General features: G+C 41.9%; 2 protein-coding genes across 4 annotated transcripts; both read right to left on the bottom strand.

Annotated features, from left to right (window-relative positions):
- Positions 1–320: 320 nt before the first annotated feature.
- On the bottom strand, positions 321–5,232 carry LOC102711408. 3 transcript variants are annotated; one of them, XM_040520898.1, is made up of 2 exons: positions 5,167–5,232; positions 321–3,084 (listed from the first exon to the last, which is right to left on the bottom strand). In XM_040520898.1, the coding sequence occupies exon 2, from the start codon at positions 2,730–2,732 to the stop codon at positions 792–794; it is 1,941 nt and encodes a 646-aa protein (XP_040376832.1). In that variant the 5' UTR covers positions 2,733–3,084; positions 5,167–5,232; the 3' UTR covers positions 321–791. The 3 variants fall into 3 exon arrangements, with proteins under 3 accessions (XP_040376832.1, XP_040376831.1, XP_040376833.1); XM_040520897.1 differs by having other exon boundaries at positions 5,049–5,211; XM_040520899.1 differs by having other exon boundaries at positions 5,101–5,211.
- Positions 5,233–15,690: 10,458 nt separating this feature from the next.
- Positions 15,691–22,434, bottom strand: LOC102711132 (protein ACTIVITY OF BC1 COMPLEX KINASE 8, chloroplastic). The gene is made up of 20 exons (XM_040520947.1): positions 21,845–22,434; positions 20,965–21,100; positions 20,289–20,455; positions 19,845–19,965; positions 19,653–19,753; positions 19,407–19,505; positions 18,987–19,097; positions 18,822–18,901; positions 18,666–18,735; positions 18,154–18,227; positions 17,957–18,026; positions 17,787–17,875; positions 17,557–17,681; positions 17,362–17,442; positions 17,220–17,280; positions 17,065–17,119; positions 16,862–16,960; positions 16,678–16,767; positions 16,168–16,227; positions 15,691–16,072 (listed from the first exon to the last, which is right to left on the bottom strand). The coding sequence occupies exons 1-20, from the start codon at positions 22,328–22,330 to the stop codon at positions 15,956–15,958; spliced, it is 2,292 nt and encodes a 763-aa protein (XP_040376881.1). The 5' UTR covers positions 22,331–22,434; the 3' UTR covers positions 15,691–15,955.
- Between the last annotated feature and the right edge of the window lie 517 nt (positions 22,435–22,951).

Raw genomic sequence — 22,951 nt, 5'->3', positions numbered from 1 at the left:
CCCCTAAAGAAGGGCATTTGTTTCTTCGTGTTTAGATCATGAGCAATTTTACAATCAAACAAAAAGTAACAAAAAGTGCCTCACGATACTAAATCATTTTTTATCGTTGGATCTAACAGCACACATCCTACTCAGCTAATCCAATGGTGAGAAATGATTTGATACCTCGAGTTACAGGTATCTTGAGGTACTTTTTGTTGAGCATACTCCGTACACAGTATGTGTTGTCTAATTCTTTTAGAATTTTTCATAACTACTCAGGCCGTAAACAAGAAACATGATAGTAGCATTTAAAATCCATTTCCAGAAGACATATCACTCACCACAAATTCATCTTTATCTTTATTCATGAGAATCATCAGCTAGATGATTGCTATGCTTATCGTAGCACAAAGAAATGTCTGATTATTACTGCATTTACATTTTGTTCACAAGAACAGCAGCGTACGTAAAAGCCTATTCCATCCGAAACTCCCCTGACAAATTCATGTCGATGTCGTCGAAATTAACATATGAAATGCCCCCCTGACAAATCCATGTCTGCATGCATTTTGTTCACAACGAACTCAAAACATATGAAATCCCCCAGAGAAGTTCATGTCCCGAGTCTTGAATCTTGACATAATAACATCAAAAACAACCTATGAATCGTAGTTCCATACCAGTCTAACATCTATATAAAGCTTATAGAATTTGTCTTTTTTTACTCTTCAGTTTTTTTTCCCATTTTTTGAAGAACAGCTATAGTAGAACTGTAGAAACTGACATTGATTTTAACGAGTGGTGCTGCTTCAGAGCTTGTCGACGTCGACGTTCCTGAAACTCCCGCCAAGAAGCGACAGGAGGCCGCCGCCGTGCACCCTCCCCTCGGGAACGGCGATCCCTCCTCTCTCTCTGCCCCTGCCCGACGACGACGGCGGCGGCGGCGGTGGCGGCGCCGACGAGCAAGACGACTTCATAGAGTTGGGAACCAGCACCTGAGGAGGTATCAGCTCGGGCATCGTCGTGGCCACCGGAGTGACGTCGCAGTCTGACTCTGACACCGTGCTGACGCCGGAGGAGGAGTACCCGTTGTTCATGGCGACGAGGCCGTGGAAGAGGCCAGGACCGATCATGCTCCCACCACTGCCGCCGCCGCCGCCGCCGCGACGCTGCTGTGCGGCCATCAGCGTGCCGTGCGCGGCGCAGAGGCCGCTCCTCCCGCGGGCGAACTTCTCGCAGCCGGTGGCCCACGTGCACCGCTTGCCGCCGCCGTGGGCCTTGCAGAACTCGGTGCTGCCCTGCGCGCTCTTGGCGCAGCCGTCGACCTTGCAGCGCTTGCCGCCGCCGTGCTTCACGCAGCAGTTGGTGCGCCCGCGGGCGCTCTTGGTGCAGCCGGCCACCGTGCACCGCTTCCCGCCGCCGTGCGCCACGCAGAAGCTGGTGCCCCCGTGGACGCTCTTGGGGCAGAGGCCGCCGCCTTCGAACATGCACCGCTTCCCGCCGCCGTGCGCCTTGCACAGCGGCGTGCTGCCCTCCGCGCCCTTCATGCATCCGTCGAACACGCACCTCTTGCCGCCGCCGTGCGCCTTGCAGTAGAGCGTGCTGCCCTGCGCCCCCTTGCGGCAGTCCGGGAACTGGCACCGCCGGCCGCCGCCATGGGAGATGCAGAGCCCGACCCTCCCCTCGGCGCTCCGGATGCAACCCTCCACCGAACACCTCTTCCCTCCGCCGTGCTTGATGCACCTCCCGGACTTGCCCCGCGCGGCTTTCGGGCAGCCTTGGTGCCCGCACCGGCGGCCGCCGCCGTGGGCGATGCAGTGATCCGTCTTCCCCTCGGCGCTCTTGGTGCAGCCGAGCTGCATGCACCGGCGGCCACCTCCATGGGCCTTGCAGTAGGCCGTGCGGCTCTCGGCGCCCTTGTGGCACCCGGGCTTCTGGCACCTCTGCCCGCCGCCATGGGCGATGCACAGCCCCGACGCACCTCTCGCGCCCTTGGAGCACCCTTTGAACCTGCACTTCTTCGGATGCCGCCGCTGCGGTTGCGCCGCCGGCTGCACAGGATTGGTTGCCACCGTGACCACATCGGAGCTCACACCAAACGAGCTCTCCGTCATGGTCGCCGAAGGCTCAGGGCTGAGCTGAAGGCGACGCCGCGCATGGTAAGCGCCACCACTGACGGTGTTGTCCGTGTGATCTACCAGATCATGCGCCTCTTCAGGAGCAGACAGGCTGGGCCGAGGCGCGAAGAGCAGCGACGGCATGTACCCACCGGAGCTCCTCCTCGCCGACGTCGAGCCTTCGTCGACCGCGGTGGCGGCAGCAGCGAAGGAGATGATGTTGCCAGCAGGCGCTTCCAGGTGCTGAATCGTCCCACCATTACCTCCCCGATGAAGCCCAAGGCTCAGCATCCCTGGCTCGGTGAAGGAGAAGCTCTGCCTGAACAACGTCGCCGGCGGCGCTTTCGACCTGCGCGCCGGCGCAGCGTTGCCAGTGTCCGGCGACGGACTCAATCCAAGAACCAGCCCGCAGCCGTCATCTTTCGCAGACACCCCATGGTTCGACCTCCGGTTACCTCTCCTTCCATGGATACTGTTCTGCATCGATGAATCCAGGTGGTCCATGCAAGACGAGCTCTGTCCATGGCTGTCCAAAGTGTAGCTTGCTACAGAGTGTCCCATTATCACAACCACAGAACTATCCATCAGAGGCTGGTTTCCACGCCGAATGATTTCAGCAAAACCGTTGTTCATCTAGGCTATCTACGTGCTTCACCGCAGTGTGTAAAAGGTGGAAGAAACAACAGAAAGATCAGGGCTTTCTGATCTTCTTCTATATGTGCACCGGAGAGTAGACGAAGTGAAAGAATATCAGCAGGAGTGAAGTGCAGTTGAGTCCACCACTGACAAAACCCGATGTGTCAGCCCTGTCCATGAATTTACTATCTCTGGTTTCAGGAAAAAAATTGAGCCAAAATGTACTTCAACTCTGAAAGGCTAGACCATCTGAGACAGTGATGTTCTTTGGTAGCTGAGCATCAAGTGGAAGCAGGTAGAGCCAGATAAATGCTAGTGTCTGCTGGAAAATTCACCAGACTGAAAAGTCCTGCAATACAATGGAAATGATAAGCCAGCTACAGATCATATGCTCCAAAGAAGGACTAAAAATTAATTAGTGGAAAAAAATTCATATAGACTTGAGGGTAACTAGGCGAAACAGAACGATGCCAACTATGAAGCTGAAGGGATGATAGTTAGAAAAAGATGTATAGACTTCTTTGCACAGGAATCTTCAGGAAGAATAAATCATCAGGAATGGTTGAAACTGAAGACTTTAGGAGCTACAGGTTTTATGTGCTTCTAATTTCATTTGTGAAATAGTGCTCATGAAATCTCTGTTTCTTTGACTGATTATCGGGATCCCCTGAAACTTTAACTACATAATCTTCCCAAAATTTTCAAGTTAAAACTTAGTTGCAATCAGTTAGTCCCAGTGACTAGTTTCGTTGAACAAAACAACGAAATAATCATCAAAAGAAGCTTTATTTTGGTAGACTGACTAATGTATTTGGTAGAGTGCTATAAAATTTTAAAAGTTTTACTTATTTTCGTAGTCAAACCAATTATTTCATTCATCAAGAGGGGAGTTAAACACAATAGTCAGATACAATTAAAGCAAGTCCCAAGTTTTCACGCAATAAAATAATCACTACATGTTTGTTCTATCTAATTTTAGTTTTAGCTCATAATTACCTATACTTTCTGAATATTTAAGGAATAGAAAGGCGTGTCAAATACATAATAAAAGTCAAAACTTCCCCAGAGCCACATATCAATTGAGACCGCCATCATTTTACTTGACAAAAATGGGTTGGCTAGCAGCTTGACTGAAATTTTGCCTTTCCAAACGTCAAGCTAATTAAGTTGCTAACTATGTTGACAATTGAGAAGAACTGAATCTCATAAGCCTCATGCTGCAAATTATGGATGAATCAGTGCAATTAATCCTCACCTTCTTATAGGATTACTACTTAATATTAATTTAGATTTGTTCATGTCGCACCTAACATAGCAACTGTGCCAGATCATTTCTTCACGGTACAAACAGCACGCTACCATGAGCAGATTTTTATTTTTAGGACAACTATAACCGCTGGTTCAGTTGACTAGGCAATCAATCGGTAACCGACGAAAAGAACATCACAAGCATGAGATGCTACCTGTGCATGTGATGGTTTATTGGATTCAACACAAAATTCATACATATGACTAAGCGAACAGCTAACTGACCAACCGTGACCACAAACATAAGCGTCACCTTGAGCCTCTTGGCTTACATGAGACAGCTGAACAGCTTGCTGGTATTCATTCTAGTAGGACCCATACCTGTGAAAACCATTTCAGATTTACGTGCAAAAAATACCTGAACCAACCTAAACCGCATCAACTCGGACACAAATCCTAGTATATATGTGTTATACACGTCCTGGAAGATTTTCTAAGGTGTTCTCCGACATGGAACCAGGCAAAAATCCTTCCTTTTTTGAGATGAAAAAAAAAAGAACTGATTAAGGAACAGTATCAGTTCATGCAGCAAGCGACAAAGTGGAAGATACCAAAAAACAAATTCACATACATAGAAATTCCCTACAAACATGCAACTCAAGAGAGCTACTGAACTTTGTCCAACATCTGTCACAAACTGTAAACAGTACATGTACATGTCGCAGGCCATATCTGGCAGCTCAAATTTCCGAGCATACCGAAGTTTCTTACCGCGAAGCAAAACCTGAGGGAAAACAAAGAGAAGAAATTCCCGAGATTTTGTTTATACTCATACAGCACCGATCGAGACTCGAGAAACCCAGCAAAAAGACGCTCGTGAATTCGATCTCACAAACCAAACCAAACAGCAAGAACAGGGCACAGGCAGATCTACCCAAACCGCGCAAACAATTCTCTAACCGAGGAAATCCATGGCCGGGCAGCGAGCTGAACAATCGGTACAGGGAATGAAGAACACACCAAACACACATGCAGGTCTCACCGATACACCGGATACACACATACCAGGACACAGCAACAGATGGGATGAGAGAGCGAGCGAGGAAGAAGAACCAACAGCCAAAGATTTCGCCCGAGGAGGAAGAAGAGGGAGAAGAAGAAGAAGCCAGAGGACGGGAATCACCTAGAATCTCATCTCAGAATCTCGAAACGGAGAGGGAGAGGAAGAGAAGAAGAGAGAGAGAGAGAGAGATTTGATTAGAGAGAGGCGAGAGAGTATTTATGGCCGTCAAGCCGAGCCGATCGATCGATGGGTGGCGTCTTGCGGTGGCTCGGCTCGCTGCCCGCGCCGACGTCAGTTGCTGCAGCTGCCTGCGTGGCATGGCTATTGGATCGGCTCGAGCCGATAAGCCGATGGAGCCGGCTCTCGCTGTGGTTGCGGCGCGTGGGGAGGTGGGGGTGGGACTTTTCTTCCTCCGCCGCGAGTGGTCACTGGATACTTTTGTTCAACCGTGACAGCATTATTTTCGAACGGAAGTTGGATCGCGATATTGGTGTTTAGCGCCTCGTTTGTTCTCACAGTTTTTGCAGAGTAGAAATAATTAAAAGGACTATTTGCTGCATCATCCGTCGACGCATACATACATGGTGTCGTAGGAAAATCAAGTGGAGGTTAAGATGTCAGCGACACGAAGTTGTCATGTTTACATAAAAAAGAAAAAAATCTTTAAAATATAGTGTCAGTAAAGCTGTGTTCTTCATTCAAGATTTTTTCTTGATTTTCATGTGCATGCTTTCTGAACTACTAAACTAATACATTTTTCAAAAAACAAATCTATATAGAACTCCAATTATCTTATCTTTGTAAAATTTATACTAGCTAATTTCATCATTTACATCATTAAATAGCAATAACAAAAAATTAAATAATCTTTTATTTTTAATAAAAAAATATCCAAAATAAACACTGCCTAAATGTTTAGAGGTTCCAACTACATCAATTTCCCGCGACAAAATAAGATGTAGCATCAGCTTGAAAGATCTTGATCGATCTGCAAAACTTTTGCTACTAAAGCTTTAAAAATGGCACGAGTCCGAGGTTTGCCTCTTACAATCTCTTCCCATTTTCTTTTCTCCCACGGCTCATATCCAAAGGGTACATGTTTGAATAAACAGTCGAAAGAGTATAAGACAACACAAGCAAAAAAGAAACAAAAATGCAGCGATCCGGCCAAGCAAATTGATCAGGTGAGGTGAGAATGCTTGAAAAACGGCAGAAATGTGTCAAGAAAAACTCTGGTCCGTTCGTGCCCGTGCCGTCGTCCCTTTCAGCAAAAAGTAGACCGGGGCCACGGCGAAAAGTCCTCCGCAGCGACACGACGATGCGATTGGGCGCGCCATTACGTGCCCAGGCTGCATCTCCCAGGGCCTCTCGTTGGGTTCTTTGGATCTTTTCGAACCGAGCTGTGAATTTTGGTTTGGTTGGTAGCCAGATTCTTGCCCACTGGACCATCTCTCCCAATTATTGTTGCCCGCCGTGTCCACCTGCATCAATATATACTCCCTCGGCTTCTTTTTTATTAACATTATTAACTTTTGGATCTATTTTTAATTATTTGTCTTATTAAAAAATGTATAGTTATTGATTATTTTGTTATGATTTAATTTGTTTTTAAAAAATTTAAATATGACTTATAATTTTGTATATTTACGTAAATATTCTGAATAAGATATATGATCAATCGTAAATCGAAAAGTCAATAGCGCCAAATTAAAAATAAACACGATGAGAGTACTATAGTTGTACATCACTGATGTTTAGGTGTGTTACTATGTAGGAGTATTATACTGTGTGTTATGTGACTGCTATTAATTACATGTGTTCACATTTGGACCATTGCATGCTTATAGTTATGTGTTGATGGCTTAAATTGGATGTGAATTGTTCGTTGGCCTGGATCTCTTTGCTGTTGTATATATGTGAATGGGTGTGGTGGATGGATGGGAATTTTAGTACATGCATATGGTTTGGATTCACTTGGTTGCTGATGATATAAAAATGTTAACTATAGCGTGTTAAATTCTAATGGTATTTTCATAACAACTATATCCAATCTTGTCAAAGGCAAAGTCTAACTAAACAACAAAAGAGCACTGGCCTTTGTGATTTCCCATAATGTTTCCCTTTCCTCAATGCTTTTAAATCAGTTATTTGCATTAATGCAGACTTTTCTTAAGGGAATACATCATGACGGACGTGGTTTTCCATACCACACAGTTACCATGGTAACAGCATCTTCGAGAGTTTTGTAATTTTTGTTTTTCAAGTCCTGTGTTTTGGCCAGGTATGTAAACATTATGACAAACGAAGATAAGATTTGTCTCCAAGAGTTAGGGATAATCCACTTGCCAAAAAAAAACTTCACAAGCTGTTGCTAAATTTGGAAAAGTCATTTGGCAAACTATTGAAGGGTGTTTTCTTTTCAGATTTGCCAAAAAACAAGGATAGAGAGTTGATATAGCAAACTCTTGGAGATGCTCTTAAACGGTGCTTGTTGTCAGGTACAGTAATGGTAAAAGCCCAGAAACACCCCCACCAAGTACAAAAGAAATCTGAACAAAACTTTACTTTTTGGTAATTTCATCTAGCTTTTGCAGTTGTGTTCACCACAGTAAGGATAGTTACCATGGCGATTATGCTTACCACCCAATTGTGGTAACCCTTCCTCCTCAGGCCCTGTACGGTAAACCCTAGTAGGGACTAGGGACTGGATCATTCTCTCTCATAATAGAGTAAGGAAATTATCATCTGCAAGGCTCTACTAGGCAATATGGTGGGTTATCATACTCTGTGTGACCTTTTTATATTAATGTTTATATAACCATAGTTTCACTCATATCTTTTCACTTATGGTTATGTTCATATGTTAAAATTTAAATCTTTAACCTAAATTTAGAGTTGATTTTAGAGTTTTTTCACTGAAATTTATTTTCCAGCATTGACTTTTAGATCGATAAGAATACATATATAAAGGTATATTCATAAAATATTTTTCTTTTCAAATATGTAATATGTTTTTTATAAAAAAGACAAACAATCACCCATTTGATTCCTCAAAACACACACGCACAAGATTAACTTGTTTATGTATCTTCAAAGCTGCTAAAATGGATTGAGCACACCAGCTGCAAAATATCGACATGCATATTATATTATCATGTAGAAGATAAAAGGCAGTGTTTCATATAGCTGAGATTGAATGGTTGAAAGATGATATGAATTTCATAATAGCTACTTAAGGATATAAATGACTGAATTAATTAATGCAATGTTAAAAATCTTACTTTAGAAAGGTAAGACAAATACTTTCATATATGAATCTTTTGCATAAAAAGTACTGTTTAGAATATTAGAAATAGTGCCCATGAAAAATCCAAAATCGATTAGAGAAAAACAAACTGCTCCAAAATGCATGTAACTGTATAAAGTTTGGTGCACATATAATTGATTATCCTTAATTAATTATGTTGTAAATCCTCCAAATTACTTAGTTCCCTTTAAGATCAAATCCCCTACGGCCAAACAGCCCCATAGAAGTTCCTTTCCTAGGATTAACTCCATTTTTGTCCAAACATCCTTTCTCCCAAATGATGCCCCCAAATATTTCAATACAACTTTTCCTAGGAAAAGGTAGGCAAAGCCACCTCACCTACAGTGACACACAAGCACACACAACAAAGAAAACTCTGTTCATGCTCTCCTAAGATCCTATCCCATGCGTATATACTCGTTCCGTCCTAAAATAAACTAATCATTCACTTTTTACCTATCATTTTTAACTCTCTGTGTTATTTAAAAAAATTTAAAATTAACATTTTTATTTTTATTAGATGATAAATTATGAATAGTACTTTAAATGTGACTATCTTTTTTAAAAAAATTTTAAATAAAATTAATGGTCAAATACTGGACATGGAAAGTTACCTTATCCTGGCTGGGACGAGGGAGTTGCAGTATTGAACAGAAACCCGGATTGGGCAGTAGGATTGCTAGTTTGCTACTGACACAGTATCGCCCACTTCTCCCATAATTTTCTCCTCTGGCCGCGCAAACGCACGGATGGAAGCGTCCCAAAAACGATGAAATCATGGTGCCGCAAATAATTGCAGCGCTTGCTTGGCCCCATCCGTGCTCCCTCTCCAGAAAGAGCCGCGGCGCATCGACGGCTTCACGGCTCGGCTCACTTGGGTGTGGGGGAGCGGCTCCGGCTTTGGACGTGCCGTTCACGCGCCCGAGGCGCTCCCCCGGTTAGAAAAATACCGGAGCGCGCCCTCCCGCTGCCACCGACATGGGTGGCCCACGCGACGCCGTGCCCCCACGCGTCGGCGACGGTGGTGGAATCTCTCCGCTGGGATTCCAGGTGAACCCTCCTCCCTCCGGTGGGGCGCGTGGAGCGCCGCCATTCGCCTCCGCTGTCACCGGCGGTGGGGCCCGCCCGGCGCGGGCCCGAGCTCTCGACTCGACCGGTGGAGTCGTTCGGCCGGGGCGGACCGTACGGCGGGTGGAGGGGGTTGGTGGTGGAGGGTGACGTCAGGGGCGGGGGAATCGTCGGCGGGTGGGGTGGACGGGGCGGAGACGCGGGCGCCGCCGTTCGCTTTCGATCGCGGGCTCGCGGCTCTGCCTCTCGCCGGAAAAATGCTTGATTAGTTAGTGATACTCCTTCCGATTTTTAATTGACGCTGTTGACTTTTACATCTACGCATGATTTATTCTAATTAAGAAATTTATATAATTATCAATTATTTCATTATGATTTGATTTATTATTAGAGTAGATTTAAATACAACTTGTAATTTTACATATTTGGACATATTTTTTAATAAGACGAATGGACCAACGTAAATCCAAAAGTCAATTACGTTAATTAAAAAAATAGAGGGAGTATATTTTTGATTTCCACCCTTAATTTTGTCGTGTTAAATTAAGACTCTGTTGTATAGGGATTTTTGGAGGATTTCTCTTTCTTGCAATTAATTGTTCGGTGGATTTCTTTTTTTTTTTCTAAATGATCCTTTCAAACAACGGAATGGGCACTACTTCATCATATGAAATTTATATAGAATATTTTAACACGGGTAAGTTTTGGAGGAAAACCAACATTAGGTTAGAACATGAGACCTAATCTCGCATAAATTTTAATCTTTGTTTCTCCTATGGTCATTGCTATATTGTTCTTCATGTTTTATGATTCTATTTTAATTTTACATTTTCCTACCCATTTTTTCTATATTTATCTGTTTTCTCGATCCTGCATTACACATGAAAGAGAGAGGGAGCGAAGAGGATGTCATAGATGGACTGAGATTCTTTGATGTTCCTATTTAAAGTATTTTTTTCATCTTTGAAAAGGTACCATGAGCTACCACTATGATACTACTGTTTTTCATTTCATGTATTACCTCCCCAAGAATAGAAAAAAAAATGCTCCACCATTTATCATCATAATAAAACCCATATATCAGTTGCCATATCACCAAAAAATCAAGTTAGAACTTAGAAGAGCCGCGTGTGGATGGTTAGTAGTTGTTGCCGTGTGGCTTTGCTGCTCTGCTCCATCTGACCGTCCAATCGGGGCGAGGTGATCGGGTGGTGCGGGTCAACACGTAATTAGGCCTGGAAAAATATACGAGTGCTAGCTAATACTGCTCTAAGCCGGCGCCCAATGATTGGTTTATCTTTTGTCAGGGTTCAGCAAGGTTGGTGATCGATAATGAGGCCGTTTACTTGCGGCACAAAAAAAAAATCAAAAAATCAAACGAACGAATTCATGGTCGCCGTAACGTATTAATTTGCACATCAAATGCAAATCTTTTCACGTGTTTTTGTGGTTTTACCGGCTCGGAGGCCCTGGCCAATGAAGATCGATCGAGATCCAGTATGCACACGGTCAGTTCGATGGAAATTTGTTCTTTCTTTACAATATTTATTGGAAAGCAATGAATTAAGTTCGTCACTTTGCTTTATGTGTCACAAAAATTCACCAGAATCTCGTTCATTTGCTATGAAAATTGACTCCCTTTTTTTTGTCATATCCCTCTCCTTCTTCTGTCTTATCTATCTACAGGTTATGAAAGCGGCGAGAAGATGACCATGAGCAGCTCGAGTGGAGAAGATAGGAGGATGAAAAAGGAGCCATAATTCTCTCCTAGAGTAAAATGGTTGGATCGGTAAACACGTGAATTATCAATGAGTTTTATATACAGTTTTAATTAAAAATGCTTATATACTGCTCCATCTGTTATGATATAACTTTATTTTTTGCTTACCTCACACGTACCCATACAAAAACTAAAAGGCTTAATATTTTCTACTTTATTAAATCTCAGTGCATTTATCTCTTACTTTATTTAGTTTCAGTGTATTTGTTCTTGACTTTTGTAAATTCTAATGGAGTGATGGTTTTGAAAAAATATTTGGTGACAAATAAGAGTGACAAAGATGATCTTATTTTAAAACGGGTGAAATATTTATTATTTGAGTATGTGAGCTAACTATCATGCGTTGGCATGCGCATCCAGTTTCATACCATTGCCCATTTACTGCATCAACAATAGAAGGTGCTTAGAACCTGTTCTACAAATTACCACTAAGATACTACTATGTCTCTAATATAAAGGATTCTATAAATAAATCTAAATAAATCTAGATAAACCATTATATTCTAGGACAGGGGACCGGGATAATGTTTCTCTACCTTCATATAACTTCCTTCATATAACTTTGTCACTGTTAAGTGAGTCTAATAAACCATGAGCCCACATTCTAGTGATAAATGTATGGTGTTTTTCAAGACATAGAGCTCAATTCTTAGGATGGAGAGAGTACTTGTTTGTCTTTCAAAAAGATTGCAGCGTCTCTCGTAGCACGTCATATCCGAGGGCACCTCCAACGTAGATTGCTTAGTGAGGTGCTTAACAACATGATTAAGCTAAACACTATACTTAAGTAGCTCACTTAAGTATAGTGATTAGATTAATTATGTTGTTAAGCACCTCACACTTAAGTATAGTGTTTAGCTTAATCATGTTGTTAAGCATCTCACTAAACAATCTGTATTCTGTATTGGAGGTGACCTAAGAGAATGGAAGGCAAATGAGGAAATAAAGACCTAAAAATAATTTACTAAATAAGGCAGTAGCAATTTCTCAAGCAGCCACGAAAGTAGTGGAGGCCTGGTACGTAGGTATTGGTTGATGATGGTAGTGGCCACTAATCCATGATTAAATGCCGATTCCTTTGCCGTGCTTTAACCAATAAATACCTGTGACTGACGTGATATGCCACTAGGCCACTGCAGGGTGCAAAAGGCATACTACCATTTCTGAATACACTAAACCCTTGATCTACACCTGCCGGGCTCCATGCCCCGTTCTAAACTACTAAATAAACAAGATCAGGTACTCTCTTGATATCATTTATTATGTTTTTCAAACTGTTAAATGGTATGGTTAGTATGAAAATTATCTGTAATACGAGTTTTTTTAAAGAAATCAAATGCATGCATTTTATATTTCTCAATAGTTAATTCTCAGTTAATTATATGCCTATTACATTTCTCGTTTTGCGGGAGATCAATTGGTTAAATCTAACATTATTAGATCCTTCCCTTAATTTACTAGCGCTGGCTGTACCAGATGTCTGCACCAAAAGAAACCGCTTGTGCAAACTGGACACTTGATCCAGTGGTCTAAATAGTATTAATTAGTAGCATGCACCTGTGCTTGATCTGCTTGTTTCAGAGTAGCATAGATGCAATGTTGCCCTGTTGATTTTATTTAGTGACAAGTGTGCAACTTGAGTTACCAATAATGTCCAACTATAAAGCTCTTAGCAAAAAAAAAAAAACCTACAATAGCAAGTTGGAAATTTTGAGTTCAGAAAAATCAACACAACAGGTTGGAAGATTAAACTGCAATTCAGCAATTTCCTGCGTATTCCTACAGCACAAAAGCTAGTAGCTCAGTGACAGACACTCACTCAGCTAGGGCTAACCATTTTCTCGGCACTGTCATTAGCTTCAATAGCTGACGCTAATTAAGTTGTGGTTTAACGCGACATTAGTTTTATACCAGCTCATTTAGTTAGTGCCACCCCGATTTATTAAGAAACGGATGCACTGTCATCATGATCTTTTGGACTGAACCATTGGGACGAAGGATTCTTCCAGATTCAAAAGGACAAGTTTGCTTCTACACACATGCCGATTAAAATAAAACCCGGGAGCAAATTAATTAAGATAATCACCCTACTTGCGAGTCTGTGACGCAAGCAGCAGCCATTGGCCCGGCACAAAGTTTTCCCTGAATATATAAGCTCCTGCTCAACTATCAACGCTTGCAGATTTCTCTAACAATTTAAGCATCCAAAAATGCTCCGTGTACACATGAATCACACAGAGTTGTCATGAATCTATGTGCCCTGAGTTAACATCACTGACACAGTGGACATGTTAGGTGTAACAGATCTTACACACATCAGGCATGCATGGATGGCCCACATGTCAGAGAGTGATTAAGGATGATTTATTTAGCTGACACATGACAGCTTAATTAACTTGTAGGCATGGCAATTAGCATGCAGCTGCCACAGTATAATACTAGGGCCCAAGATGTTTGTATTGGTGGTGGTGTTTCATGCAACGAGATGTGCGATTACACGCACACCTAGATCGATTAATTAGCTTAATTAGCTAGCTAGCTGCCTAATCATACATGGGGCATGTTACCCAGCGGGAAACCATCGGAATCGGCGGTTTCGGTGGCGAGAGAATTAATTAAACAAATCCAATGGCAGAGAGTGATGGATCAGTGACGTAGGGTTTGGTACATATGATTAATTAATTAACCAATTAATTAATCAATCATCGGTTAATTTGTGCTGCTAGGACAACTAAACAAGTTGCAATCCACGTAATTAACAGGTCATCGCATGCTCGAGGAAAACGGGAGACGAGCACCACTACGAACACACGTAATGACGGAGCTATTTAGTTGGCGATTAATTAGTAGATAATCGTCTCTCTCCTTTTTTTTTTCGGATGAAGAATTTAAGTATATATGTAATCTCTCATCACGTAAGTTTGATTAAATGAATTATTAAGCCAGTATATGTGTGGTTCTAATGTGTGTACGTTGGCGACGGCGGAAAGGCGCGGCGAGCGCCAGGTTTTTGGCTTTTGGTGATAAGCAAAAGGGTAGGAAACGGTGCGCTGCATAAGAGAGACGAGCTTTTGCTTGGATTTGGTCTGGTTTTGTTTTGTTTTGATTTAGTTTTTGATTCTTTTTTGGGACAGATTGGCTTATCACAGTGCTTGCGAGGCAACACGCCAGATTTCCTAGTCGATTAAATCGTGCAACAGGAAGGGTGTTACAGCGACATCCAATCATGGAGATTAATTTAGGATAATGGTGTGTCCCTTTATTAGCTTATTTAGGGCAAAAAATTTTTTTGCTGAGTTGGCGGTGACAATTTTCTCCCCTGCAGGCCATCACACTCTGATAGGGTGAGGAATTGTTTGTTTTTCGATTCTGTGGGCAAAATAACTCTTCCGTTTCGGAAGGAGTAGTTTTGCTCAGTTAGTTTTTTTTTTTCTTCTATGGAGAGTTGGTTCGATCGAAAGCTCTGTATAATTTTGGTACGTAGCGTGTGTGTTTTTGAATGATTGTTTTATTATCTTGAAAACGAGAGATTTGATTTCTGTTTGGCATAGGTTGAACTTCTCGCCGGAAAGAAAAACAACAGAGGAGTAGCTGGTTTATTGAATCAATCTCGTCCCAGACAAAACAAAACATGCGTTGTTTTTCTTTTTCTTTTTTTCCTTTTTTGTTGCCCTACCAGGGAAGGTTAATCCACGAATTAGTTCAACTAATTGATGAGCTCAGGTGAAGGGATGCAACTATAACAGACTAATGACTTAGCTGGAGATAGTTCTTCTTCAGATAATCAAAATTTATTATAGCTTTTGCTTCAAATTATTACGGAGCTTACGTGAGAAATGACGATAAATTATAAAATCACATCTTGATTAACCACAAGAATACTTAAAATGCCACCCTACAGGAAGATAGATAGTGCTGCTAAGATTGTTTTTTTTTATCTGGACTCAAATAATAGAAGGTACGTGTTATTTGGCCGCTAAAACTGACACTGTAGATCCAACTCTGCTTTTCAATTTCAACAGCTATGGACTCGCTCTTGCTTTTGCTCGACAAAGGGCATGATACAAGTAACCATGAAACATGGTCGAGCCAAACAATCCCTATTACGTCACCTGCCCTAGTTTTGCTGCAATAAAAATGTCCAAGATCCCAGGTGCATGCACCGGCATGAATTGATTAATGTTGGAAGTAGCCAATGATAGTGAACACTGGGTCAAATTTAGTTTAGTATAGAGCTGAAGATTCCTCCCCGTCGACTAGAATCCAGCTCCTCTAATTAACTATTCTTGCCGCTGGACTCCTTTTCTTTTTTCAGGACATCACATCACAAACTAAGCACAGCGCAGCAGTTAGCTTAGCCAGCATTTTTACTATTTTAAGCATCCGTTCAGGAGTATAAATCATAAAGTTTGGGCCGGTACGGACGTGCCTCCGTTCGGGCTGGGCCGCAAATTTGATGCGTGAAAGAAAGGAACTACCTACACCTGAGGAGAGATTGAAGATTGAATTACAGCCACAAAAGCAGCTTGACACCTCAGTGAATGTCTATTGTACACTATATGTATGTACATTTGCATCTATTAACCGCATCTACATATACATACAATTATTGTACACGGATGGCTATGCTACAACGTGAGGGAGGGGCTAAAATTTGGACACAAAGAAAACGGGGAATATATATATATATATATATAGCCGCTGTGGATGACACCAAAAAATCACGGGTCAGCTCTCACCAGTTTTGTCTAAACTCAAGCAGTGCCGGTTATCAATCTCTCCTGTTGATCCAACTTCTTGACCTTGATAAGGCCGACCAGGACTTGCAGGCCGAAGAACGCGCAGAGAGAGTATGCTATGGTCGCTGGAAACTGCAGTGGATGATTGAAAGGTGCAGTGAAATGGCTGTGCAAGAGTAATATGCGATGAAGGGTGAATCCGGCTTCTTTGGAAACTTGTAACTTACCCGGATTGAATTGAGGTAGAGAACGGTAGCGAGGTTTACCAAACTACCTGCAGCAACTCCCTGCGTGATACACAAGCAGATTTCACTATTTCAGGACAAACCATAAACACATATGCATTACTCAAGAAGATATCATACAAACGCATGTGCATTACTCAAAAAGATATTATACAAACGCATATACCTTACTCAAAACGCCAAAATAATTTTATTCCAGAAACAAGAATTCATCTTAATAGAATAGGCAGAGCTCATGTCAAACTTTCAAAAGGAAAAAAACAGAAGGATCCAAAATTTATGACTGGCTTATTATAATTTATAGGCAGTTCCTCTTTAAACAGAAGCACCCTGCATTAATAATGCTTCTAATCTCTAAAAAGGTTTTAGCTCAAAATTTATTATCTACATCAATTCCGACTAACTCGGTCCTAGAAAAACCTTGCTGTTTACCCGAAGCAGCATAACGACATACAAAGAGCAAACGAATCGTTAATATAATTCTGAACTCACATATCCAATTGTTTTCTGTACAGCTGCAACTCTTTTGAATGCTCTTTCTGACTCCAATGTTCTGACACGAAGCTTGAGATCACCTTGCTCCTATAAACGCAGAAAAACAGCTAATTGTCTAAGACAATTCTACAAACAAAAGCATCAAACTGCAGAAAATAATGGAGAAAAGAGGTGCTTTTACCAAACGCTCAATGATTTGCGCAAGCTTTTCAACTCGGTCAGGCTGGCGAAATAAATTATAGAATGCACGGGACTGCCTTTCCCATCTCTTCTTCGCATCCTGAGGTAAAATAAAATCAAGATCGCTTCTTAACATGCATAGTCATATTACAAGACGTGCCATCAAATAAGGGGATTAAATTATGGACCAAAGTTCAAACTTGCCTTGACAATTACTTCAACTCCAGCTTCATTAAATTTTAGCAACTCCATGGCATATCTAGCAATTCATTATGTATCAAGTCATAACCCAAAATCACGACTTGAAACTTAAAGTTAATTAAGAAAGTAAAATTCTAGTGAAGGAGAAAAGCACTCACGGTTTAGCAATCTCTGTGATATCAAATCTAGGATCAAGGCCCTTCCCGATACCATCTAGTACTGCACATAGAGTGAAGAATGAGGAACCATAGCATTACATCACAACCACATTTCTTGGACACGAATCATTGCATATCAGACCTGAGAATGCTCTGACCACAAAAGTGAAGGTGGCAGGAAATCGAAATGGTTGATCAGCAGCTATTGCCAAAAGATCCTCTCCTGCAAAATTTTAATTCGAGTAAACAAAAGGAAAACCGGCCAAAATACATACACCTTGACATGTTTACTTGTATCCTGTCCTCTAATAGGCAGTAGAATATATTGATGCATTACCGATAGCAGCAAGCCTTTGCTTCTTCTTTTCAAACTTCTCCTCCTTAGTCAACTGCTTCTTAAATCCAAGTTGTTCAGTCGCCATCTCTCTTTCTTTCCTTTGTGCTGCCAGACGCTCTTCGAAGCTATAAAGTAGATATACACAACAAAATGAAACCAGGTGTTACTACCTGCAAAACTTGATGTATAAGCAATTTCGAAAAAATATCCTCTCAGACAGAAGTTACTACCTATCAAGGAAAAATTGAGCTGTTCTTCTGACGGCCGTCATATCCCCAGTAGGAACAAGGACACCCATTTGTATCATTGATTGAAGCACCTGCAGGAAATGTTATTGGATGTTTTGCAGAACTTACAGTATTGAAGTTATTGTTTGAAGGTTATGCCCAGAGAAACATACTCTATCAGGATCTTTTTCATAAACTCCATAGAAAGCTTCAAGCAACCCTTCCCGGATATTTGAACTAATACTGAAAGTAAGACGAATGAAGGTCAGATTAAACTTTCTGCAACTCTGTAACTACTTCAAGGAAAATATACTATTGAACAAAATTTAACTGAATGAAAGCTTATGGAAACAAAGATATGAGATGCAACCTTCCCATCATTCCAAAGTCATAGAAGATAAGCCTCCCACCGTTGACATCATCAACAGCAATATTTCCTGGATGCTGTAAACAAATCACTATTAGATTTCTAGAAGTTGCTATTCTTTTTTAAAGATGGTGCCTTAAGGAGCATCACAGCTGCATTTAACTGAGATTTTTTTGAGACAACAATTAATTTAGTAAAAAGGAGGAAAATGACAAGAATGGTTGTGTCATGAAATTAGTAACACTGGAGGCAATAGCGTATTGATCTTTAAGCCTATCATTGATACGCATGTAGCTGCAGCAAGTACAACTGAGGTTACATAACACCTTGCAAAAGATTCAATAGCAGCGCAGATCTCAAAACTACAATGATATAACTTTCTCTTAGTGTAGAATCATCTTCATGATTCATTTGCACGGTATAGTGCAAGAACAGAACGTTGTAAAAATTATAAGTAACCATAACAGGATAAACAAATATAACATTGCTTTTGGAATATGTACAATAAAACTAACCGGATCAGCATGGAAAAATCCATGAGATAGGATCTGCTCCAGGTAGGACTCAACAGCATACCGACCCAACCTGAGAGGGGTTCGAGGGATAATAAACAACCAATGACAATTGGTAAAGCAAATTGAAGCTATGGCTCACCAGTATATAGCACATACCTTTTCCGATCAACTCCTAATTTATCTAGTTGCTTTATCCTATTTATTTTGATTCCTGGGACGTATTCCATTGTTAAAACCTGCATAGAGGACAGAAACATAGTGTTGTACTCTATTCTATGTTACTCAAGGTTCTTTTTTACAAGTTTTCTGAAGAGTAGGAACCTGAGGTGTAGTGTACTCCCACAAAATCTCTGGAACCTTAACATAATCCATATTTTTGAAGTTTTCAGAAAATTTTTCAGCATTAAATGCTTCCTTTGTATAGTCTATTTCCTGAAAACCACAATTCCATGAGCCGGTTAGGGCATAACTTCTGTACACAGAAATACCCAAAGGTCAAATAGCTGACCTATAAGAATTTATCTAACATAATCTGACATACATGTCAACGTGAAGAGCTCAGGGTCAGAGAGAGCATGATGAAATGCATTGTCGTACAGAACAATGCCAATTCAAGAAATGCATATTCTGAATTCATGGCTGAGCCTCACATTAATTTATTGTCAATGGCAGCAAATTAGGAATACACTTTTTTGTTTTTGATTAATTCATAATATGCTACAAAAATCATATGGTTAATACCTGATACAAAACAGATGCACACTCGTCATAGATGGCAACCCAGTCCCTCTTGGCACCATCTGACTTTGGGTCCACTTTCTGAAGGTATTCTGCTATTACCTAGAATAGACCAGTTGACTCATCAACAGATGGTATCAAAATAATCATATTTGAATTAACAGTAATGCTATTCCAAGCTGTGCATGTAATAAATAACAACAGTGTTACAATGTTAGAAAAATACAGAAGAAAAATTAAATTACTTACTCTTAAGTTCTTCAGATCAATATCAAAAAGGTCCTTCAGACCAGGCCTTTGTACTTTGATGACAACTTCTTTCCCATTCAAGCATGCCCGATGAACCTGGCCTGCCAAAAATGGATATATTGCAATATCAAGTCGCTTACCAAAATGGTTTAGTTTTAGTTAAGTAGTAATTATATCATGTCAGCTTGTTACCGAGGCTAGCAGCAGCTATTGGTTCAAAGTCAAATCGATCAAAAATCTTATTCACAGATGCCCCTAGCTCTTCCTCAATAATTGACACCGCTGTCTCTGAAGGAAATGGAGGAACTTGGTCCTGCAGATGAAAGAAAGGTTCCAGTATTCCAGCAGAAAATGAATATAAACAGATCTGTTTAGTGTCAATTTGCAAGAGTCTAGAAAAATGTCGAGCACGAGCAAATTTTGAACTATATTACACAACAGAGCTGCAATTTGTTCCTAAAGCTACGGTACCCAAATATAACTGAGCTTTCAATATGGTAAATCCTAATAGGAAAGAGCAGAATTAATATAGCAGCAGATTTGCAGCTAACCAATTGCTACCACAGCTGTTATAGGATCTGGCTGGTCTAAATCGAGAACGTGTTGAAGCACATCTATAAGGTTCAACATACAGACCTGTAATTCAGATAACTGATCCACATATTCCTGTGGAAGAATGTCCACTCTGGTGGAGAACTGCTGCCCAATTTTGATAAATGTGGGACCTAATCTCAAAATACTCTCCTTAAGCCACTTGGCGAGAACTTTCCTCCTCAGTACCCTTTTCTCTTCCGTCATCCCTCCTGAAAAATATTATTCTAAATGTTTGACGGGAGAGTACACAATGTTGTCACAAACATGTAGGTGATAATTCTATGTGATCAAGTTATGTATTATGCACGTGATTTTACACTGAACATATAGAAGATTTCAGGACTTAAATAAACATCATTGGTTGAGAAGTAAATAGTCCATGCATATGCAACATACACTAATTTATGGTTTGATGAATTTTATTGAAGTGCAATATATCTATGAGTTTCTCAAAATGTCTTTTCCTGTGATCATAGTAGCTAAAGTAAATCTGATTACACTGCACCATGAGAATCATTGGCTTGTCTGTTCTTTTCCACAAGTAAAAGAAAATATTCTTCTTTTTTTTTTGCAAGGAACCAAAAACATTCTGAACTTGCCTCAACTCTTTAATTTTTTCCCCTAGCACATATACAAAGATAGAAATCAGGACCCCGGCTTTGTTGTATATATTCATACTATAGAAGTATCACTTTTGTTGTTTTGACAAATCACTGACCTCGATAAGTGAACTTCTGGTTATTGAGCCAAGCTCTGAATATAAACTTAAAAACAAAGCCCCATATTTCCAACGTCCTTTGAATTGTCGAATAGGTTTTAAACCGATTCCAGCGACCACCAGGAGCAACGGACACCTGCAAGATTTAGATGTTCAACCCGAAAAGGAAAAACAATAATGATGACACAGTAACTTTTTCACTAAAAAATGATACTACAAAATAACTGTTATTTGCTTCATCTGGTTGAAATGAACAGCTGTATTCCATAAGATAAAACAAACAACAGTAGTTACACAAACAATTGAAGGCCCCGTCGCTAACCTATATAAAACTCAGAAAAAAATAGTTTTATATTGGAATTGGGAAAAAATTGCAACCATAGTCTCAAAATCCAAATGCAAATAAGTTCCATATAAAATTATTTTCAATATGACACAATACATTAGCAATAAGCCAAGTCATCAATACCCCTTGTTAGTTTTCTCCCACTAAACATCAACTCTGCCACGCTGCTTATGATGGGTTTTTTTTTTCTGGAAACAAATGTAAGCCACCACTCATTGCTCGTCCATGCATTTGATTACATCCAAACTTGAAAAAAAAAACACAAACAAACGCCTAAAGTAAAACTGAACTCTTGCTTTAGTCAAGGCAACATCCAACTCCAGCTAATTTTAGTGGCTACTTAGCATTTGCCACATGTTAAAAATGGTACAAATGCATGATCGTACTCACAAACGAAAGGTCATACTCCATCCTCTTATTCTATCAGGAGCTGGTAAACATTCGCATATCTCAAATATGGCACAGCCCTATGATCACACAGTTACAACTGGAGCTGAACAACGCATGGAGCTGACAAGCAAAATAACAATTCACCTCGGGCATGGACTCCCCGCCGCCCTGCTTGAACCAAGCGTCCTCCCTGCCGATCTCCTCCACCCGCTCTTTCCTCCTCCTCTCATCATCCCCCGGCGCCGCGGAGGCGGAGACCAGCACGGCGCTGGTCTGTGACTCCGCGGGCGGCTTCATCGCCGCACCGTTCCCTCTCCCGTTGCCGTTGGACCCGAGGTACGCCTCCACGGCGGCATCGTCGTACCCGACCCCGCTCGCGCTCCCGTTGAGCCCGTACCTCCTCGCCTCCTCCTCCGGCGAGGCGGAGGCGGCGCGGTCCTCCTGCAGGACGGCGAGAACGAAGCGGCTGCGGCGGCGGTGGCGGTCGCCCCGCAGGAGCTGCGTCGGCTGCGCCGTTGGCGGCGGGCGCGGGTGGAGGCGGAAGCGGCGTAGGCGGAGGTGGTCGGGCACGGACAGCGACGCGGAGGTGGCGACGAGGGAGACCGCCCCGGCCGCGGCCGAGGCCGACATGGCGACGGGTGACTCGTAGGGTTTGGGCCTGCCGCGTGGGTTCGTGCGGCGGCGACCGGTGAGAAGCGGAAGCGAGAGGAGGAGGCGGCGGAGGAGAGAGAGATTCAGAGAGAGAGAGTGGTGGTGGAGAAGCGGGAAGAGGGGGAGGTGGTGGGAGAGGAGCCACGTGGGAGAGCACGGGGGATGAGGCGATCCGACGTGGCGGGAAAGCATTGGGTGCCAGGGGAGGCGGTGGGGCCCACGTGGCGGGGAGAGCACCGAGGCCTCAAGTTTTTTCTAAAGTATTTTTTGTATTCGTTTGTTTTTTTATTATCTATTTTTTGGTCGCTTTTTGTGAGCTTTTTTGGTTGGGGGTTCGTGTTGCGATGGGGACGGGGACGCCCGTGTCTTGGATTTTGGTCTGCTCCAAGTGCCAAGTGGGGGTGTGGTGGATTGGCAGTATTTGCCAAGCACCCGAGCGCGACGAGTATATTTTACAAGTGTGCGTGCGTGTCATGCATGGAAAACACCTTCGGAAACATTAAGGCATTATTCGTTTTAAAGAAATTACAAAAGAAAAAAATTGTAAGAATATGAAATCATGTGAACTGTATACTTTAGCAACGTTCGTTTCAAAGGAAT

The sequence above is a fragment of the Oryza brachyantha genome, chromosome 2, assembly GCF_000231095.2.
Source record: "Oryza brachyantha chromosome 2, ObraRS2, whole genome shotgun sequence".
NCBI lineage: Eukaryota > Viridiplantae > Streptophyta > Magnoliopsida > Poales > Poaceae > Oryza > Oryza brachyantha.
The sequence above is the reverse complement of the archived record's forward strand: the minus strand, read 5'-3'. Positions and strand labels throughout refer to the sequence as shown.